This window comes from Geotrypetes seraphini, chromosome 18 (assembly GCF_902459505.1).
Source record: "Geotrypetes seraphini chromosome 18, aGeoSer1.1, whole genome shotgun sequence".
Classification (NCBI taxonomy): domain Eukaryota; kingdom Metazoa; phylum Chordata; class Amphibia; order Gymnophiona; family Dermophiidae; genus Geotrypetes; species Geotrypetes seraphini.
Window position 1 is genome coordinate 21,028,793 of NC_047101.1, and position 18,192 is coordinate 21,046,984.

General features: G+C 44.2%; 1 protein-coding gene across 1 annotated transcript in view; it reads left to right on the top strand.

Moving 5' to 3' along the window:
* Positions 1–1,603: 1,603 nt before the first annotated feature.
* GLRA1 (glycine receptor alpha 1) overlaps positions 1,604–18,192 on the top strand; it is a 186,854-nt gene continuing 170,265 nt past the window's right edge. Inside the window, 1 exon segment of the mRNA XM_033927678.1 lies at positions 1,604–1,738. Within this exon segment, the coding sequence (XP_033783569.1) occupies positions 1,604–1,738 (135 nt within the window).

The following is an 18,192-nucleotide window of genomic DNA, read 5'->3' on the forward strand; positions in this document are numbered from 1 at the left end:
CTGGTAGTTCCTTCATCAATGCTCAGCCTGCAGATTAATACCTGGGTCAGCTGTCTTCTCTGGGCTTGGGACGGGACCTCTCTTAATAATAATAACAGTTTATATACCGCAATACCGTTAAGTTCTATGCGGTTTACAAAGTTTAAGCGAGGTACAAAATTGATTGAACTTAAAAGGGGTGAAGAAAGAGAGTTAATAGGACAGGAGATTCATTGTTGAGGAAAAAGTGATTAATAGGACATAGGAGGAATCAATTATAGAGGGTCAGTGGGTGAGTGGGTCAGTTGTGTAGGTATTTTAGGAACAGGTGCGTTTTTAGACGTTTCCTGAATTCCACATAAGTAGTGGGCGAAAGCAGTTGTTCTAGGTCTTTACCCCACGATGCTACTTGGTGAGCGAGAAGGTGTTCATGGTGTTTTTTCAGTTTACAACCTGTAACTGGGGGGGGGAAACGAAGTTGGAATGTGAGCTTCTCTTGTGTCTGTTGGTGGAGAAGGAGAAAAGGTCAGTTATGTATCCAGGGGCCAGTCCGTATAGTGCTTTAAAGCAGAAGCAGGCGAATTTAAACTTTATGCGTGCTTCCATCGGTAGTCAATGCAACTGCCGGTAGTAGGGTGACAACGTGGTCGAATTTCTTTAGTCTCTTCCCTCTAAACACAAGGAGGCTCATAAGCAAAACTGTGAAACGTCCAAAAACCAGCCTAAGTCGACACTTGGATGTCCTAAGAGCAGGGACGTCCAAGCACCAATAATCAAAACTAACGTTCTGGACGTGCGGCAGCACTTCTAAGCGGCTGTGCGTCCAGAGCTCAAAGGGGCATGTTGGGAGGTGTGTTCTGGGTGGGAATCAGACAGGCTTAAACCTGGACATATTGCAGCAATAATCAAAGCTTTCCTAGAGGAACTTAGATGCCAGCAGTTAGACCTGTTTTAGTTGCATCTAAGTGCCCCAAAGCTACTCAAACTGAGCAGATGACTACTGGACGGATTAAGGCATGACCCCCCCCTTACTCCCCCATTGGTCACTGATCCCCTCCCACCACCCAGAAATGGGAGGAAAAAACAGCATATTGAGGACTTGCCATCAGTTGACTGGGGCAGAGGAATTCCCATCAGGTGAGCTGGTAGGAATCCCCGAAACTGTCTCAGCTGATGGGGATTCCCCTACAGCGATCAGGCAAGGTACATGGGTACGTCTCTAAAACTTGCTTTTGTGCGTTTTTCATGTGGACGATTTTATTTATGAAAATAGCCAAAAAAGATAGACGTCCTAAAGACCAAAATGTCTACATAGGCCATTTTTGAAAATAAAAGACAGATGTCTGGCAGCTTTAAAAATAGACATTTTTTTTCTACTGGTTTTGTGGAGGTCTTGCCCAAAACGTCCAACCTCGGACTTAGACATCCTATCAAAAATGCCCCTCCAAGCTACCAGTTCACCACTTCCAGAGCACTGTTGCAAATTTGATGCTCCGATGCAACACCTTGTAGTTTCCAATCCCTGATCATTTCAGACTGAAGCAGAGCTGGTGCGGCAGCACCAGTGTAGTCTAATTGCTGCAGTGGTGCCCAATTCATGCCGAGACTTATTCTACACGTGGTCATGGCAGAATGTGGCAAATCAAAGCACAGAAATGCAGCTGCAATATGCCATCTCTGCATAGTGGCGGCAGCATCAGACTGCACAGTCTTTATCCATGGAGTACACACCTCAGCTTTGGTAGGGGCTGTCTTGAGGGTGAGGCCCCTTTTCCTCAAACTACACCCATATTTTTGACAGATTCTAGTTCTGGACCTTCTAATTCATATATGGCTGAGAGGGATCTATTGGCTGGGGGGAGGGGAGGGATTTCTTAGTTTCATTTCAAGTTCTTTTTGAACTGCAAACACAACATCGATGAACTTGTGTTCATTTGTCTTTCGCTTCAGTTTTAAAATGAAATGAAACAGAATATTTTGTTGACATGTCCTGTTTCATTTTAAACAAAAGCATATCCCCGATAGCTAATGAATTATTGAATCCCTAGACTCTAAATTGTACTATTACTCAAGCTGTCAAGCTTTGTACATCTGATTTGTGTATAAACCGATCACGCGCTACAGGGGCACCACCTTCCAGACACCTTTTCCCTCCTCCAACCTAAGAACTATCCACAGTCTGTTTGAAACATTATTCTTTATGTGAGGACAGTTCTCAGCTGCACCATTAATTAAATACAAGGAATTTTATGTCAAACATTGAACTCCATAGCATATTAGTCATAATTACTATAACTCAATTATGGGGACTTCTTGGTTGAGGCGCAAGGTTCATATATCTAATGCTATGGTTTATCTCTCACAAATGCAGCATCTTGCTCTAAGAAATAAGCCATAAACGCTGCCGCCATAAAAGCTGCTGTCAGCGTTGGGGGCCATTTTGCTAACCTGGGTTAGGTGCTAATGCTTGCCTAATGCAGCAAAAATAGCTTCATAAGAAAATAAGAATAGCCTTACTTGGTCACACCAATGGTCCATCAAGCCCAGTAGCACGTTCCCACGATGACCCAACCCAAGTCCCTAGTACCTGGCCAAAATCCAAGGAGTAGCAACATTCCAGTATCTCAAAGAATAGCAAGATTCTGGAACCCCAATGAAAGCAACATTCCAGAGCTGAGATTGTGATGTCATAATGCCTCATTCCACAGTACCTCAGAGCCAACCTCATCAGTGATGTTACAATGGCTTGATTGTCCTTACTTGGCACACGTAAGAGGAAAAGAACAGCCTTACTGGGTCAGACCAAAGGTCCATCAAGCCCAGTAGTACGTTCCCACGATGACCAACCCAGGTCCCTAGTACCTGGCCAAAATCCAAGGAGTAGCAACATTCCAGTATCTCAAAGAATAGCAAGATTCTGGAACCCCAATGAAAGCAACATTTCAGAGCTGAGATTGTGATGTCATAATGCCTCATTCCACAGTACCTCAGAGCCAACCTCATCAGTGATGTTACAATGGCTTGATTGTCCTTACTTGGCACACGTAAGAGGAAAAGAACAGCCTTACTGGGTCAGACCAAAGGTCCATCAAGCCCAGTAGCACATTCCCACGATGACCAACCCAGGTCCCTAGTACCTGGCCAAAATCCAAGGAGTAGCAACATTCCAGTATCTCAAAGAATAGCAAGATTCTGGAACCCCAATGAAAGCAACATTCCAGAGCTGAGATTGTGATGTCATAATGCCTCATTCCACAGTACCTCAGAGCCAACCTCATCAGTGATGTTACAATGGCTTGATTGTCCTTACTTGGCACACGTAAGAGGAAAAGAACAGCCTTACTGGGTCAGACCAAAGGTCCATCAAGCCCAGTAGCATGTTCCCACGATGACCAACCCAGGTCCCTAGTACCTGGCCATAATCCAAGGAGTAGCAACATTCCAGTATCTCAAAGAATAGCAAGATTCTGGAACCCCAATGAAAGCAACATTCCAGAGCTGAGATTGTGATGTCATAATGCCTCATTCCACAGTACCTCAGAGCCAATCTCATCAGTGATGTTACAATGGCTTGATTGTCCTTACATGGCACACGTAAGAGGAAAAGAACAGCCTTACTGGGTCAAACCAAAGGTCCATCTAGCCTAGTAGCTCGTCCTCATGGTGGCCAATCCAGGTCACTAGTACCTGGCCAAAACCCAAAGAGTGGCAACATTCCATGCTACCGATCCAAGGCAAGCAGTGGCTTCTCCCATGTCTTTCTCAATAACAGACATATGGACTTTTCCTCCAGGAAATTGTCCAAACATTTCTTAAAACCAACTACACTATCTGCTCTTACCACAACCTCTGGTGATTCTCTGAGTGAAAAAATATTTCCTCCTAAGTGTTCTGCACTAGTTTGCTACCTGCACATGCTTAGTAGGTGCAATTTATTTTTGTTTTTTGTTTAGGAGGGGACATGCCAAGGGCAGAGAATGGGTATGGGTGCAAGTTAAAGAACTCAAACGGCTCCAATTAATTCAAAATACAGCCATAAAACTTATAACTGGTCACAAAAGATTTGATCATGTTAACACCCTTACTTAAATTGGCACACTGGCTACCAATATTACATCAAATTACGTACAAAATTCCATTATTAGTGTTCAAAATTTGCTCCACAGACACACCATTATTTCTCAGTAAATTTCTGACCTCCTACACTCCATCTCGAACTCTACGATCCGTAAATCACAATCGCTTAGTAGTTCCTACTTTTAGAGAAATATTTCTTGATTCAATTCGTAACTCAATATTCTCCGTTCAGGGTCCAGAATTATGGAACGCTCTTCCTAGTAACCTCAAACTTCAGACTTCTCTACAAATTTTTAAGAAAGATCTTAAAACTTTTCTATTTTCTGATGCTTTCCTATAAGCATCAGCTTCTGTTTTCTGTACTATCAATCTCACCAGATGAAGCACATAGACCAGGGGTAGAGAACTCCGGTCCTCGAGAGCCATATTCCAGTCGGGTTTTCAGGATTTCCCCAATGAATATGCATTGAAAGCAGTGCATGCAAATAGATCTCATGCATATTCATTGGGGAAAACCCGACTGGAATACGGCTCTCGAGGACCGGAGTTCCCTACCCCTGATATAGATCATCCCTATACCTCATGTGTTATCCTTCCCCTATACTTTTCTATCATAAATTGCATTTCTTCCCTTATCCTCCTGTGTATATATAGTTTTATAATTATTTTGTTCTTCTAATGTTTTTATTTTTTTAATTCAATTTTTTATTTTTTTTAAATATTTATACTTATTTTATGTAAGCCACTTGGGCCTTCTTTAACAAAGGTGAGCTAAGCATTTTAGCGTGGATTTAGCACGTGCTAAATCAACACATGCACTAACCTCTAACACATCCATAGGATAACATGCACACATTAGCGTTTAACGCACGCTAATATTTATTGCGCTCTAAAAAGCATAGTGCACCTTAGTAAAAGAGGGGGTTAGCTGTTCCACGATTTGGAAGATATCCAAAATTAATAAACTTGAAACTTAATCAGCCAGTGAGCTAACTGGTTAGCACGTCCATAATATAGGAGCTCTTGGTGCGTTCTATATAGGAGGCAGTAAGAGCTCCCATGGTAAGTTTTGTTAAATGAACGCTAATATTGGAGGAATGTCATATTCAAGAAATAGAAAAGAAAGCCCTTTGTTATGGCTGTGCTATAAATGGACTTAGCGCACAGGGAAGCCCGCAATTGGCTTCACTACAAGACTCCCTAGCTCCATCTCCAAATGTCAGCTGACCATATCTCAAGGCAACCAATTCCCTCCAAGAAGAACCGCCCCTGCCCTCTGATGGTTTCCCTACATGACCCTCTACTCCCAAACAGCAGCTGACCACACCTCTGGTCAACTGATTCCCTCCATTAAAACCATCCCCACACAACCACTTCCTTCCGGCATAAACAGCCCCTCCAAAAGACCCCCACATTTGGCCTTACTAGGGTCCCTGATATCTAGGGGAGCAGGAGCAACGCCCAATCATTCCGGATTCTTTTGGCTCCTAAGCTTATAGGCAGTATCCATGGAATTCCAAATGTTGCTACAGGAATGATGTCTTCACCCTTTGAATTGGTCTTTGTTTCTGTCTTTACATCCATGCCCCAGAACTGGTTCGAGGAAACAGTAAAAAGCAAAGTCAGACATCAGAATTCATTGCTCGACTCATGCGACTGACAAGAAAGTGGAGCTCTGATAATCTCAGCCAGGGTTGGCGAAGACACACAGTTTGATCCTTTTAAGCAACAGTTCTACTTCACTTGCACAGATGGTGGGTAATTAATCATTCCCTTCTGTTGCAGTTTTACGAAAAGGTATCAGCCTTGTAAAGTTTACTGGGCACCTAGTAGTGAAATACTTGTCATCTTTGCTTAAATCCTGAAAGCCTGGAAAATTTTTGTCTGCAGCAATCAGGCTTTGTCGGAATAATTCTCACCATCATAATATAGGGCCCTTTTTCTAAGGAGTGTTAAGCCCTAAACCAGGCTTAGCATGCCAAAAAAGTGCTTATCACAGGATGTGCTAAAGTGTCCTGTTGAAATTTCCCTGAGTGTGTACCCTAAGGACTAGATTCGTTAATGGTGTTCAAAACACGGTGTTGAAAAATTAAATCTGGAAGTTGCATCAGAGATGACCTTTCCTGCAGCCACACGCAACTTCAATGCTCCAGCTGCTGGTAAGAAGCACATTTAGAGAAGTTGCCTGCTGCGAAAGTAAGGAGCAGGGAAGGAGAAAGGGATGAAAGGTAGGGTGGGGAGGAATAGACGCTGAAGGGAACTGGGAAAGGTGGGGAGGAACAGACGCTGAAGGGAACTGGGAAAGGTGGGGTGGGGAGGAACAGACGCTGAAGGGAACTGGGAAAGGTGGGTTGGGGAGGAACAGACGCTGAAGGAAACTGGGAAGGGTGGGTTGGGGAGGAACAGACGCTGAAGGAAACTGGGAAGGGTGGGTTGGGGAGGAACAGACACTGAAGGAAACTGGGAAAGGTGGGGTGGGGAGGAACAGACGCTGAAGGAAACTGGGAAAGGTGGGGTGGGGAGGAACAGACGCTGAAGGGAACTGGGAAAGGTGGGTTGGGGAGGAACTGAAGGGAACTGGGGAAGAAAGAGATTCCACACTATGGTGGGAGTGGAGGGAAGAAGATAGGTGGCAGACCAATTGGGGTGGGGGTGGAGGGAGAGATGGAAGGGAGAGGCACAATAACAGAGCATATGGAAGAGATAGAGAAGGCAGACTGTGGATGGAAGGAAATGAATGAGGAGAAAATGAGGAAAGCAGAAACCAGACAACAAAAGATAGAAAAAATTTTTTAATTTATTTTATTTTTTTTTGCTTTAGGATAAAGTAGTATATTAGTTGTGCTGATAAAAATTTATAAACAAAGCCCTACCAGCTGAACATCTCTTTCTCTAGTTCAGCAGCCAGAACTTTGTTTTCTAAGGAAGGAATAAGCTAAATATTGCAGTACCGAGGCTTTTACGGATGCTGCGGGGACGGAGCGGAGACAGTGGTCGGTGGTCGGGGGGATGGGGCAGTGACGGGGACAAAATTTTCCCCCGTGTCATTCTCTAGTCTATAACATTCATTTCATATATGGATTATTTTGGGGGGTTTTGTTTTATTTATAACCCACTCTTCCCAAAGCGGCTCACAAGTATACATAATAAAAAAATACATAAAATACATATAAAAACAGTCTCACAAATAAGCGACCAGCGCTTACACCTAAATAGCTGTCTTAATGCCCATATTTTATATTTTGCTTGGAATTGTTGACTACATCATTTGTTTACTTAATAAAATATCTGAATCTCCTCGGGCCAGAAGTTTAATCATTAATGACTTATCCTAATAGGGTATTTGTGCCTTCCTTGGTGTTTCTAGTATTTGGGGAGGGGGATGGTGAGTTGGGGGGGGCTTAGGGAGGGGGGGAATTTCTAGGGGATGAGACTGGTGGCACTGGGGGATTTTCTGGTGGGGGGGGGGGAGGGGTGTCTTAAGAGTCCGGCCCTTCCTCTCATTGTATTATGGATCTTGTTGGTTTATGCCTGGCTTCTTTTGGTTTTTTTTCTGCTCCGACCTGCTTTTTTCTGGGTGGGAGAAACTGGATGATACGTATGTTACTGTTCTATTTGCTTCTTTGTTTGTATTATCCATATCAGCTGTTGCTGCATATTACTGGGGAAGGGAAGGGGGAATGTTATTGGGGGAGCTAGTTATTGGTTTGATATTTTGAAGTTGGTGGGGGGGGGGGAAGCAACATATTTTGATGAAGGATTTTGTGGATTTGCTATGCTGTACCGTTCTCGTTTTTCTTCTTGTATTCTGCTCGATTCTTACGTTATGTCTGTATATGCTTTCTCTTTCATCAAAAAAAAAATTCTTTGAATTGAAAATACCTGAATCTCGGACATCTCCTTCCACAGCATGTCTTAGCTTCAAGCCCATATTTTAACCATAGGAATTGAATGGGCTTCGGTGCATTTATCACGACAGCATCGCCACCATGGCTTTGTGAAAGGGACCCTTAATGAGGTATCTGTATACAGTAAAACCTTGGTTTGCGAGCATAATTCGTTCCAAAAACATGCTTGAAATCCAAAAACACTCGTATATCAAAAGCAATAAGAAATAAGGGAAACTCCACAACCCCAAAGCGTTAATACAAAATACAGTGGTACCTTGGATTACGAGCATAATCCGTTCCAGGAGCATGCTCGTAATCCAAAATGCTCGTATATCAAAGCAAGTTTCCCCATAGGAAGTAAGGGAAACTTGCTTTGATATGTTCCCACCCCAAACCTTCCCCCCCCCCTCGAGAACCAGCATTACTCCCCCCGAAGGCCCCCCCCCGCGAACAGGCACCCTCCCCCACGTGATCCGGCCCCCCCCCCCCCCGCCGCCATCATGCACCCCCAACCGCCGCCATCGGGCACCCCCCACCGCCACCTGAGGATCCTCCAACTCACCCAAACCCTCTTCTTACTTCCCTCCGCATCGCCGGCATCAGCATGTCCTGTGCCCGAAAATCTGCTTCCTGTGCCGGGCCTTGAGCATGCGTGCATGTTCAAGGCCCGGCACAGGAAGCAGATTTTCGGGCACAGGACATGCTGATGCCGGCGATGCCGATGCGGAGGGAAGTAAGAAGAGGGTTCGGGTGGGTTGGGGGATCTCAGGTGGCGGCAGGGGAGTGCCCGATGGCGGCGGGGGTGTGCCAGATCGCGGGGGGGGAGGGTGCCGGTTCTCGGGGTGGGAGGGGGCGCTCGTACAATGAGGCAAGCTCGGTTTACGAGGCACCAAATTTGCGAATGTTTTGCTCGTCTTGCAAAACACTCGCAAACCGGTGCACTCGTAAACCGAGGTACCACTGTACTGTATGTAGTCGTATTGCAAGACCTTGCTTGTTTATTGAGATGTCGTAAGTCTTTGTCATAAATTTTTACCTCTAGAGAAGACAAATCTGGGGGGGGTGCATGAAAAACAGAATGAAAGCGTAGTACATTCCAATTTGATTTGATAATTTGTTTGATCCTAAATGCGGACTGACACCCTGTATGGAAGACTTTTTTGTCTTTTGATTATACCGTTTGGTTTCCTGAAGAAACAATGAAACGTGGCACGTCGAGGCCAAATAACTTTATACAATAAGGTAAGTGTTATTTAATAGTTTCTTGATGCCATGCACAGTGTTAGATTCTTGCAAAGTGGAAGTTCTGCAATGATTGGGTGGTGAGGTTTTTGGGGGGAGACTGTATTCCCCTTTTTCCTCCATGTCTCTGAGCACAACCTATCCACATATGAAAGCATGATAAAAACTTTTGTTATAAGAAAATATTTTTTAAATCCATCATAGTGATTTATGGAAGCGTGTTATTTATCTATTTTCTTTGATTATACCTTTCACACTTTCACACTTTGGAAATGTGTGTCCTCCTTTTTGATTTTGACTCTATACAATCATCTGCATTTTCTGATGTTCGAACCTTATATTAAAGCAATAAAACTTGGCAGACTATATGACGCAGTCCATTTACAATAAGACTACAGTTTGGGTGCACGATGATTAACTATTACCATGGAAATACTATTAATATGTTACACAGCATGAGATTTCTACAATAAATAGGTATAATATATCATGGTTAGATTCCTCACTATCTTAAGGCTCTGATTTGGCACACCATAGTGTAATAATCTCATGATCCTGCTGTAACAATGTGTAATAGACCTCGAGTCATTATTTCTAGAAATAAAAACAAGATGCTATAATGCTGTCATCACACTCGTATAAACCGGAGAGAAAGAGGGGACACAAACAATAGATGAGAAAGTGCTGTGGGGAGGGAGGGGAAAAGGCGAAGCCTCAAAATAAATTTTGCTTCCTCCCATCTGGGCCCACTGCACTCTCTCTTTTCTGTTATATTACAAACAACATTATAAAAACTAAAAAAAAAAAGGGGTCCTTTTATCAAGGCGCGTGAACCAATTTTGCGCACACTAAATGCTAAGGCGCCCATAGAATATAATGAATTACTATATAACAGGACACCCCACAGATCTAAATCACAATACAATTAAAGAAGAAGCCTTACTTAGCATGAATACGTGGAGGGGCATAATAAAAAAAAACGTCTAAATCCCCTTTTGGCCTAAGGCCTTAAACGTTGAAAGTAGAAGCAGGGAAAATGTCCATTATAAAAAAAAAATGTCCAAAAGGAGGTTTTTTTTTTGATAATGGCCTGCCTCTACGTTCAGCAGTTTAAACACCCAACCCGGCCCATGTGCTTAAGGCCCCGCCCACAGGAGGGGCCTAAGGCTTCCGGGCCTATTCTGGTTGGCCCAGGTGCCTCAGGTCCCACCTGTGGCGGGGTTTGAGCTGCCTGGGCTAATCCGGCCCCATTCCTGTGCTGGCTGGCCTACCGGACGGGAACCCGATCGGGGGTTGGGGGCGGTCATTGGGGGGGTTGCATCAAGGGCAGGAGGGCCTGGGATCCCTCCTGCCCGTAGTTTAGTGGGGGGGGGTTATAGGGGGTCACGGGCCAGGAGGGCTTGGGCTCCCTCCTGGCTGGATCGTGTGGTGGGGGAGGGGGGGGAGATCGCCAGGCCAGGAGGGCTTGGGCTTCCTCCTGGCCAGATTGTGTGGTGGGGAGAGGGGGGAGATTACCGTGCCAGGAGGGCTTGGGCTCCCTCATGGCCTCAATGGATTCGGCCAGGGGGGGGGGGGGTTGGGGATCGCGAGGCAGGAGGGCTTGGGTTCCCTCTTGCCCTGATGTCGTCGGGGAAGTTTGAGGATCACGGGGCAGGAGGGCTTGGGCTCCCTCTTGCCTCAAACGTAATCGGGGTGCCACTAGGGCAAGAGGGCTTGGGCTCCCTCTTGCCTCAAATGTAATTGGGGTGCCGCAGGCCAGGAGGGCTTGGGCTCCCTCCTGCCCTGATCGTTGGGGGGGGAAGGGTGGAGATGAGCCATCTCTCCTGCCGCGATCATTGCTATAGGGGGTAGGCTGGCTGCTGGGGCCGCTGAGCTGATCGCAGCAGCCACGATCAGCTCAATGGCCCCTTTTCGGCACTTATACCCGTTTTGACTTGGTCTAAGTCAAAACGTGTAAGTGCCAACTAGGCAACCTGCCTAAAGTTTTGGTTATACCTGCTGCATGCCTAGGTCTAGGTCGGCCAACCTCCTGCTCGCCCTTTCCCCTCCTCTAAAAACGCCTCTTTTCTCTCTGTGCATTTAGAGGCAGGGGAAAGGCCTAAGCTGGTTTTAGATACGTCTAAAACCAGCTCTGATTATGGGTACTTGGACGATCAGGCTTTTTGATCATCCAAGTAGCCATTTAGGCCACTTTTTAGATTTTTTTTTTTTTCATTATGAACCCCATAATGTATTATATCACATTCAACTTTGTTTATTACCACTACATTTATCCAGAATGAATCCACTCTCTTATCCCAATAATAAAACTTAGGGCTCCTTTTACTAAGGTGCGCTAGCATTTTTAGCGCTCGTTGAAGATTACCGCGCGCTAGCCAAAAATACTAACGCAAGCTCTATGGAGGCGTTAGCATCTAGCGCGGGTTAATGCCCTAATGCACCTTAGTAAAATGAGTCCTTAGTCGCAGAGAGCAACCCACAGCTCTCTGGAAAACCTGGAACCTGTTGCCACTTGCCAGTCCAATGTACTAGTTGTTCAAATGCATTTCATAGATTCTTGGTTTTAATTGTACTCCTTGAATCAACATCCAGTAGAAAATATATTGAAGCAATGCTGAAAATTAGCTTTCAATTGTGTCATCCAAACTGTACCAGCTAGCCCAACACAGAGCACTGCATTTTGCACATTGGCGTCGTCAGGAGATGAAGCCACATCAGGTTTTCAAATCCCAAGTACCTAATATCCTTTCATTTTGTCATGAAGCTGCATCTGCACAGGCTCAAAAGCCTTCACACCCGCTCAAAAGGATCAACCAATGTCACAGTCATCATTGGTTGATCCTTTCGAGCGGGTGTGAAGGCTTTTGAGCCCATGCAGATGCAGCTCCATGACAAAATGAAAGGATACTAGGTACTTGGGATTTGAAAACCTGATGCGGCTTCAGCTCCTGATAACACCAATGTTGAGTTTGAATTGTATTTGGAAACGGATGGAAGTGACTTTAGTAGAGGGGTAACGTGAGTAAACTGGCTCTCCCAGAATATAGGTCATGCAGCCGAATTCTTGACGGATTGGAGGGGAGTGAGATGGCTAAGCGAAAGGCCTGAGAGTAACGAGTTGCAGTAGTCTAAGTGCAAGGTGATGAAGGCATGGATAAGTGTTTTGATAGTGTGCTCAGAGTAGAAGGGTCAGATTTTGGTAATGTTATAGAGGAGGAAGCGGCAGGTTTTAGGAATATGTTGTATCTGGGTAGTGAAGGAGAGCAAGGAGTCAAAGATGACCCAGAGATTATGAGCAGACAAAACAGGAAGAATGAGAGTGTTGTCCACAGAGATGGAGAATGAGGTAAGCGGAGATGTGGGTTTAGGCGGAAAGATGAACAGCTCTGTTTTAGCCATATTTAATTTTAGATAGCGGTGAGACTTCAAGGCGGCAATGTCAGACAAGCAGGCTCAGACTCTGGTCTTGGTTTCAGTAGAGATATTTGGCGCAGCGAGCTAGATCTGGGAGTCATCAGCATAGAGATGATACTGAAAGCCGTGGGAGGAGAGCAGCGCTCCAAAAGTGTAGAATGAGAAAAGGAGCGGTCCCAGGACAGAGCCTTGAGGTACACCAATCGATAGTGGGAAGGATGTGGATGAGGAACCACCATTGCGTACACTGAAGGTATGATGGGAGAGATAGGAAGAAAACCAGGGGATGATAAAACCCTGAAATCCCAACAAGGACAGCATATCAAGGAGTAGGTGATGATCAACAGTATCAAAGGTGGCAGACAGATTGAGAAGGATGAGGATAGAGTAGAGGCCCTTGGATCTGGCGAAGAACAGGTCATTGGAAACTTTAGTAAGGGCAGATTCTGTGGTATGCAGCCGGTGAAAGCCTGACTGAAGCAGATCCAGAATATCATGGGCTGAAAGGAAGTCCAGGCAATGGCGGTGAACAGCGCATTCAAGTAACATGTATAAGAAGGGGAAGTGGGAAATGGGGCGATAGTTGGAGGGACACGCCTCCTTGACCATACCTTACTCATCTGCTCATGTCCTTAGGTTTCTAAATGGCTTTAGAATGGTCTTACCAGGGTCACACCAAACCAAATTAGAATCGGCTTATGAATGGTCTTACCAGGGTCACACCAAACCAAATTAGAATCGGCTTATGAATATTCTTACCAGGGTCACACCAAACCAAATTAGAATCGGCTTATGAATGGTCTTACCAGGGTCACACCAAACCAAATTAGAATCGGCTTATGAATATGTCTTCTTTTTCATAGCCTCATTCCTATGGAATAACTTGCCCACACAATTACGTGCTGAATTTAAAAATTCAAGGCTCTTTTTTTAGCGTGACTTCTTAATTAGGTACTGGATTGCCGCCTGATAACTATCCATCTCCCTGTGGATCTGTCTCTTTCAGTATAGATGAGATTTTTTCCTGTTTGTATAATGGAGTTCCTTTCCTAATTCCTATTTTTAGATTGTAAACTGCATAGTTCCGCATGTCAGTTTTTAGCAGTATAATAAATGATGAACGAATAAATAAATAAAAATATTACTGCTTGTTAATACCAATTATCAGATCATTACTAAGTTATACACAACTGACCTTATTCTATCATTTGGCACACACAAATCTCCATGCTAGTCACAAATTTAGGCAGACAACTTTCTAAAATTATGGGGACTGTTTATTTATTTAATTTTCTCTCGTTCTCCCCAACATGCTCAGAATGGGTTTCAGGTTAACATACATAATATATAGTTAATAGGTTACAAATTGCTATAGCTACAGTACATGTATCTTCAATACAAGTTTTTTTTTAATCTTAACTCGACACATACTAGGGATCTAAAACCAATTTATAAAATATACATGTTACAGTTTGCCATAGTTACAGTGCAAGAATTTTCAATGCAAATTTTTATCCTAAATGCGACACATACCGAGGATCTAGTACCAATATACGATTGATTGATTTTTGGTTTAAAAAAGAACGACTATATTAGTCCATATTATCGTTTACTTCATTGGCTTCCTTTGGAGGCAAGAGTATTATTCAAATTTTCCTGTATCTGCTTTAAGCTGCTATCAGGGTTGTCTCCAACTTACCTTTTTCCTCATTTTGTGTTGCATAGACCATCAAGAGAGACTAGAAACATCTACTTATTTGCTTATCCAAAAATTAATGGGTGTAGATATATGACCTTCTTAGATAGGACCCTGGCATTTTAAGCTGGTAGGCAACAATCTTGGTTAGGTAAATGTATTCAGCAAGCTTTGTTATCCTATTGCAGTTTTCGGAAATTACCGGTACTTAAGACCACTTTGTTCGATAAGTTTATTACTTAGTGAGTTTTATTATTGAAATTCTAGTTTACAAATATTTGTATTTTTTACTGTATTATTGTATTTCGCTGATTGTCCAGCTCTTTATAGTGTAAACTGCCTAGAACTTTTGGTTATGGCGGTATAAAAGAATAAAGTTATTATTATTATTTCTTTGTAATCTATTGGTCGTTGGTGGGGCAGTTAGGTTTTTATTGCTTTGCTAAAGCTGAGGAGTCCTTCAAGGGATCTAATTTGTGGGGGCAGTTGATTCCAGTGGTTTGGTAAGAAGTGGGAGTAGGAACTTCGGTGGTTTGCAGTTGAAGGGCATGACCAGGTTTGGAGTTTGGCAGGCATGGCGGTTTGGAGTTGAAGCAAAAACCAAAAGGAATTGACCCCAAAATATCCAGAAAGAAGAAAATCCAGAGAAAACCAAAAAAAACTCTGTGGAGTGACGATGTTCCTAAATGGACTTTATTTGAAAGTGTCAAAGTTCCAAAGGTACACCGAAATCATCCACATAAAATAATTTCATCCACATAAAAATAAATCATCCACATAAGAGCCTTAAAGGACCTAGTCCGCTAGGGATACAGGACCCAACATGGTCCACGTTTTGACAAAAAGTCTTCTTCAGGGGTCCCCAAAATATCCACAAAGAAGAAAATTCAGAGAAAACCAAAAAATCTCTGTGGAGTGACGATGTTCCTAAATGGACTTTATCTGAAAGTGTCAAAGTTCCAAAGGTACACTGAAATCATCCACATAAAATAATTCCATCCACATAAAAGTAAATCATCCACATAAGAGCCTTAAAGGACCTAGTCCGCTAGGGATACAGGACCCAACACGGTCCGCGTTTCGACAAAAAGTCTTCTTCAGGGGTCCCTGGGGGTCCTATAAAGGTGAGTACGTGGGAAACAATTGTGTGGTGAGCCGAAGTGAGACACTGCTTGCATTTGCAATGGAAAGGAGTCTGCAGTTGAAGGGCATGTCCCATCCTGGTTGCGGAGGGACCTGTTCAGCACATACAGAGGAAGCTTGGTTGTCATTTAGCCCGGCGCCATGTCGTACAAGGATTTAAACGCTAGCATCAGTCATGTAGTTAAAGTGGATATTAGTAAAAGAGCACTTACAATAGATGGCATTCTAGCAGTTATGCATATAAGTTTCCAAATTTGTTTCTTATACCACCAACTGACACAACCATCTGAGTGATTCATAATTTAGGGCTTCTTGTACAAAGTCATGCTATCGGCTGCCGCGCAGCAAACACTCCAACGTTAATTAATTCCCTATGGAATTCTGAGTGATTACCACAGTAGCAGCCACTAGCGTGGCTTTGTAATAGTGTGTATGTGTGTGTGTGTGTCTGGGGGGGTGTAATCAGGTACTCTGAGGGCTCCTTTTACAAAGGTGCGCTAAAATGCCACGTGCGCTAGCTGCTGCTGCCTCCTTTTAAGCAGGTGGTAATTTTTCAGCTAGCGCGTGCTAATCTTGTGCGTGCGCTAAAAACGCTAGCGCACCTTAGTAAAAGGAGCCCTAAGTATTTCCCCAAGTATGCCAGTGGGCTCACAATCTAACTATGGTACCTGGGGCAATGAAGGGTTAAGTCAGTGGTTCTCAACCCTGTCCTGGGGACCCCCCCAGCCAGTCGGGTTTTCAAGCTATCCCTAATGAATATGCATGAGAGAGATTTGCATATAATGAAAGTGACAGGTACGCAAATCTCTCTCATGCATATTCATTAGGGATAGCTTGAAAACCCGACTGGCTGGGGGGGAGGGTCCCCAGGACAGGGTTGAGAACCACTGGATTAGGTGATTTGCCCAGGGTCACAAGGAGTGGTGTTGGGATTGAACCTGCAACCTCAGGGTGCTGAGGTAGCAGTTCCAGCCACTAGGCCACGCCTCCACTCCAGTGTTCACATCCATGTGTGCGAATGTTAGCCATTCTAAACATTTCATGCGTTAACGTCGGTGCCTAGGTTACAGAATCACCCTGTTAAGGTGGATGAGCAGACTGGACGGGCTGTAACAATCTTCTGTCATCATCTTCTGTTGCTATGAAAAATGTCATCTAGAAATCCTACGTGGCTGAAGATGCAATAATGCATTTTATATATCTTACATTTATATCATTTTGCCGTGTAGTTTCTATGGTGATCATACAGCAAATTTGAAAGTTAGCAGTCTGTCAGAGTTCAGTCTACTCAGTAGGGGGGGGGAATCGTGTTTAGTTAATGCCTAGCTTTGGGTACCAAAAAACAGCAATGCTCTCAGACCTTGCTTGAAGTTCTCTATAATATTTTCTTTTGTTTTCTGTATAAAAGTGATGATGTTGGCGCCAGTATTTGACCACTGCGATGGATTGTATTTGGGCTTACCAACGTGCTCACAACGGTACTGCACGCGCGATTGCTCACAGTTCGCATTTTGAGCATCTCTCTCTGGTTCCAAGGGAACCACGATGGCTTCCTATTAACGCCCGTATTGATTTTAAAGTTTTGCACATAATCTTCAAACTTTCCCATAATGACTGTCCGACGTCACTGCGATCAGCCGAAGCAGAACCTTCGCTCGATGGGCAAGTGGCTGTTGGATGCGCCATCTTTGAATGATGGACAGATGGCAGGGCACTGCAAAACCATGTTCTCGGTACAGGGGCCCGCCTGTTGACTGCCGCAGGACTTGAGGCAGGCCAGCAGTGTGTTGCAGTTTAAGAGGGGTTTGAAGACTGTGCTGTTTATGCGCTCTTTTATTCGGGGGGGGGGGGGGAGAGGGTGTAATTATTGTATGTAAACCATCTGTGAGACAGATGGTGGTTTCGTAGTTTGCTGAAATGTGTGATGCATTGTAGTGTTGATGTGGTTATTGTCCTTGTCATGTTTTTTTTGTGATTTTATTGTGTGTTATTTTGTAATCCGCATAGAATCATTGGATATGCAGAATATAAGGGTCTCTCGTACGAAGAGAGACTGAACAAATTGAAGCTCTACACTCTCGAGGAACGTAGGGAGAGGGGAGACATGATCGAAACATTTAAGTACCTCACGGGACGTGTCGAAGTGGAAGATGATATTTTCTTTCTCAAGGGACCCTCGGCCACAAGAGGGCACCCGCTCAAACTCAGGGGCGGAAAATTTCATGGCGACACCAGAAAGTATTTCTTCACAGAGAGAGTGGTTGATCATTGGAACAAGCTTCCAGTGCAGGTGATCGAGGCAGACAGCGTGCCAGACTTTAAGAATAAATGGGATACCCATGTGGGATCCCTACGAGGGTCAAGATAAGGAAATTGGGTCATTAGGGCATAGACAGGGGGTGGGTAAGCAGAGTGGGCAGACTTGATGGGCTGTAGCCCTTTTCTGCCATCATCTTCTATGTTTCTATGTTTCTATGATGGGTCATTTGGCCTTTGTCTGCCATCATGTTTCTATGTTTCTATAATCAGAAAGTTCTATGACATCACAATGCAGGTGTAAAGAGACTTAGCCTATAGGAAGAGGAGATGCAAATGTTAAGAGCCTTAGCCAATAGGGAGAGGAGGAGAAAGTGGCTGCTGCAGACACCAGAAAGTATTTCTTCACAGAGAGAGTGGTTGATCATTGGAACAAGCTTCCAGTGCAGGTGATCGAGGCAGACAGCGTGCCAGACTTTAAGAATAAATGGGATA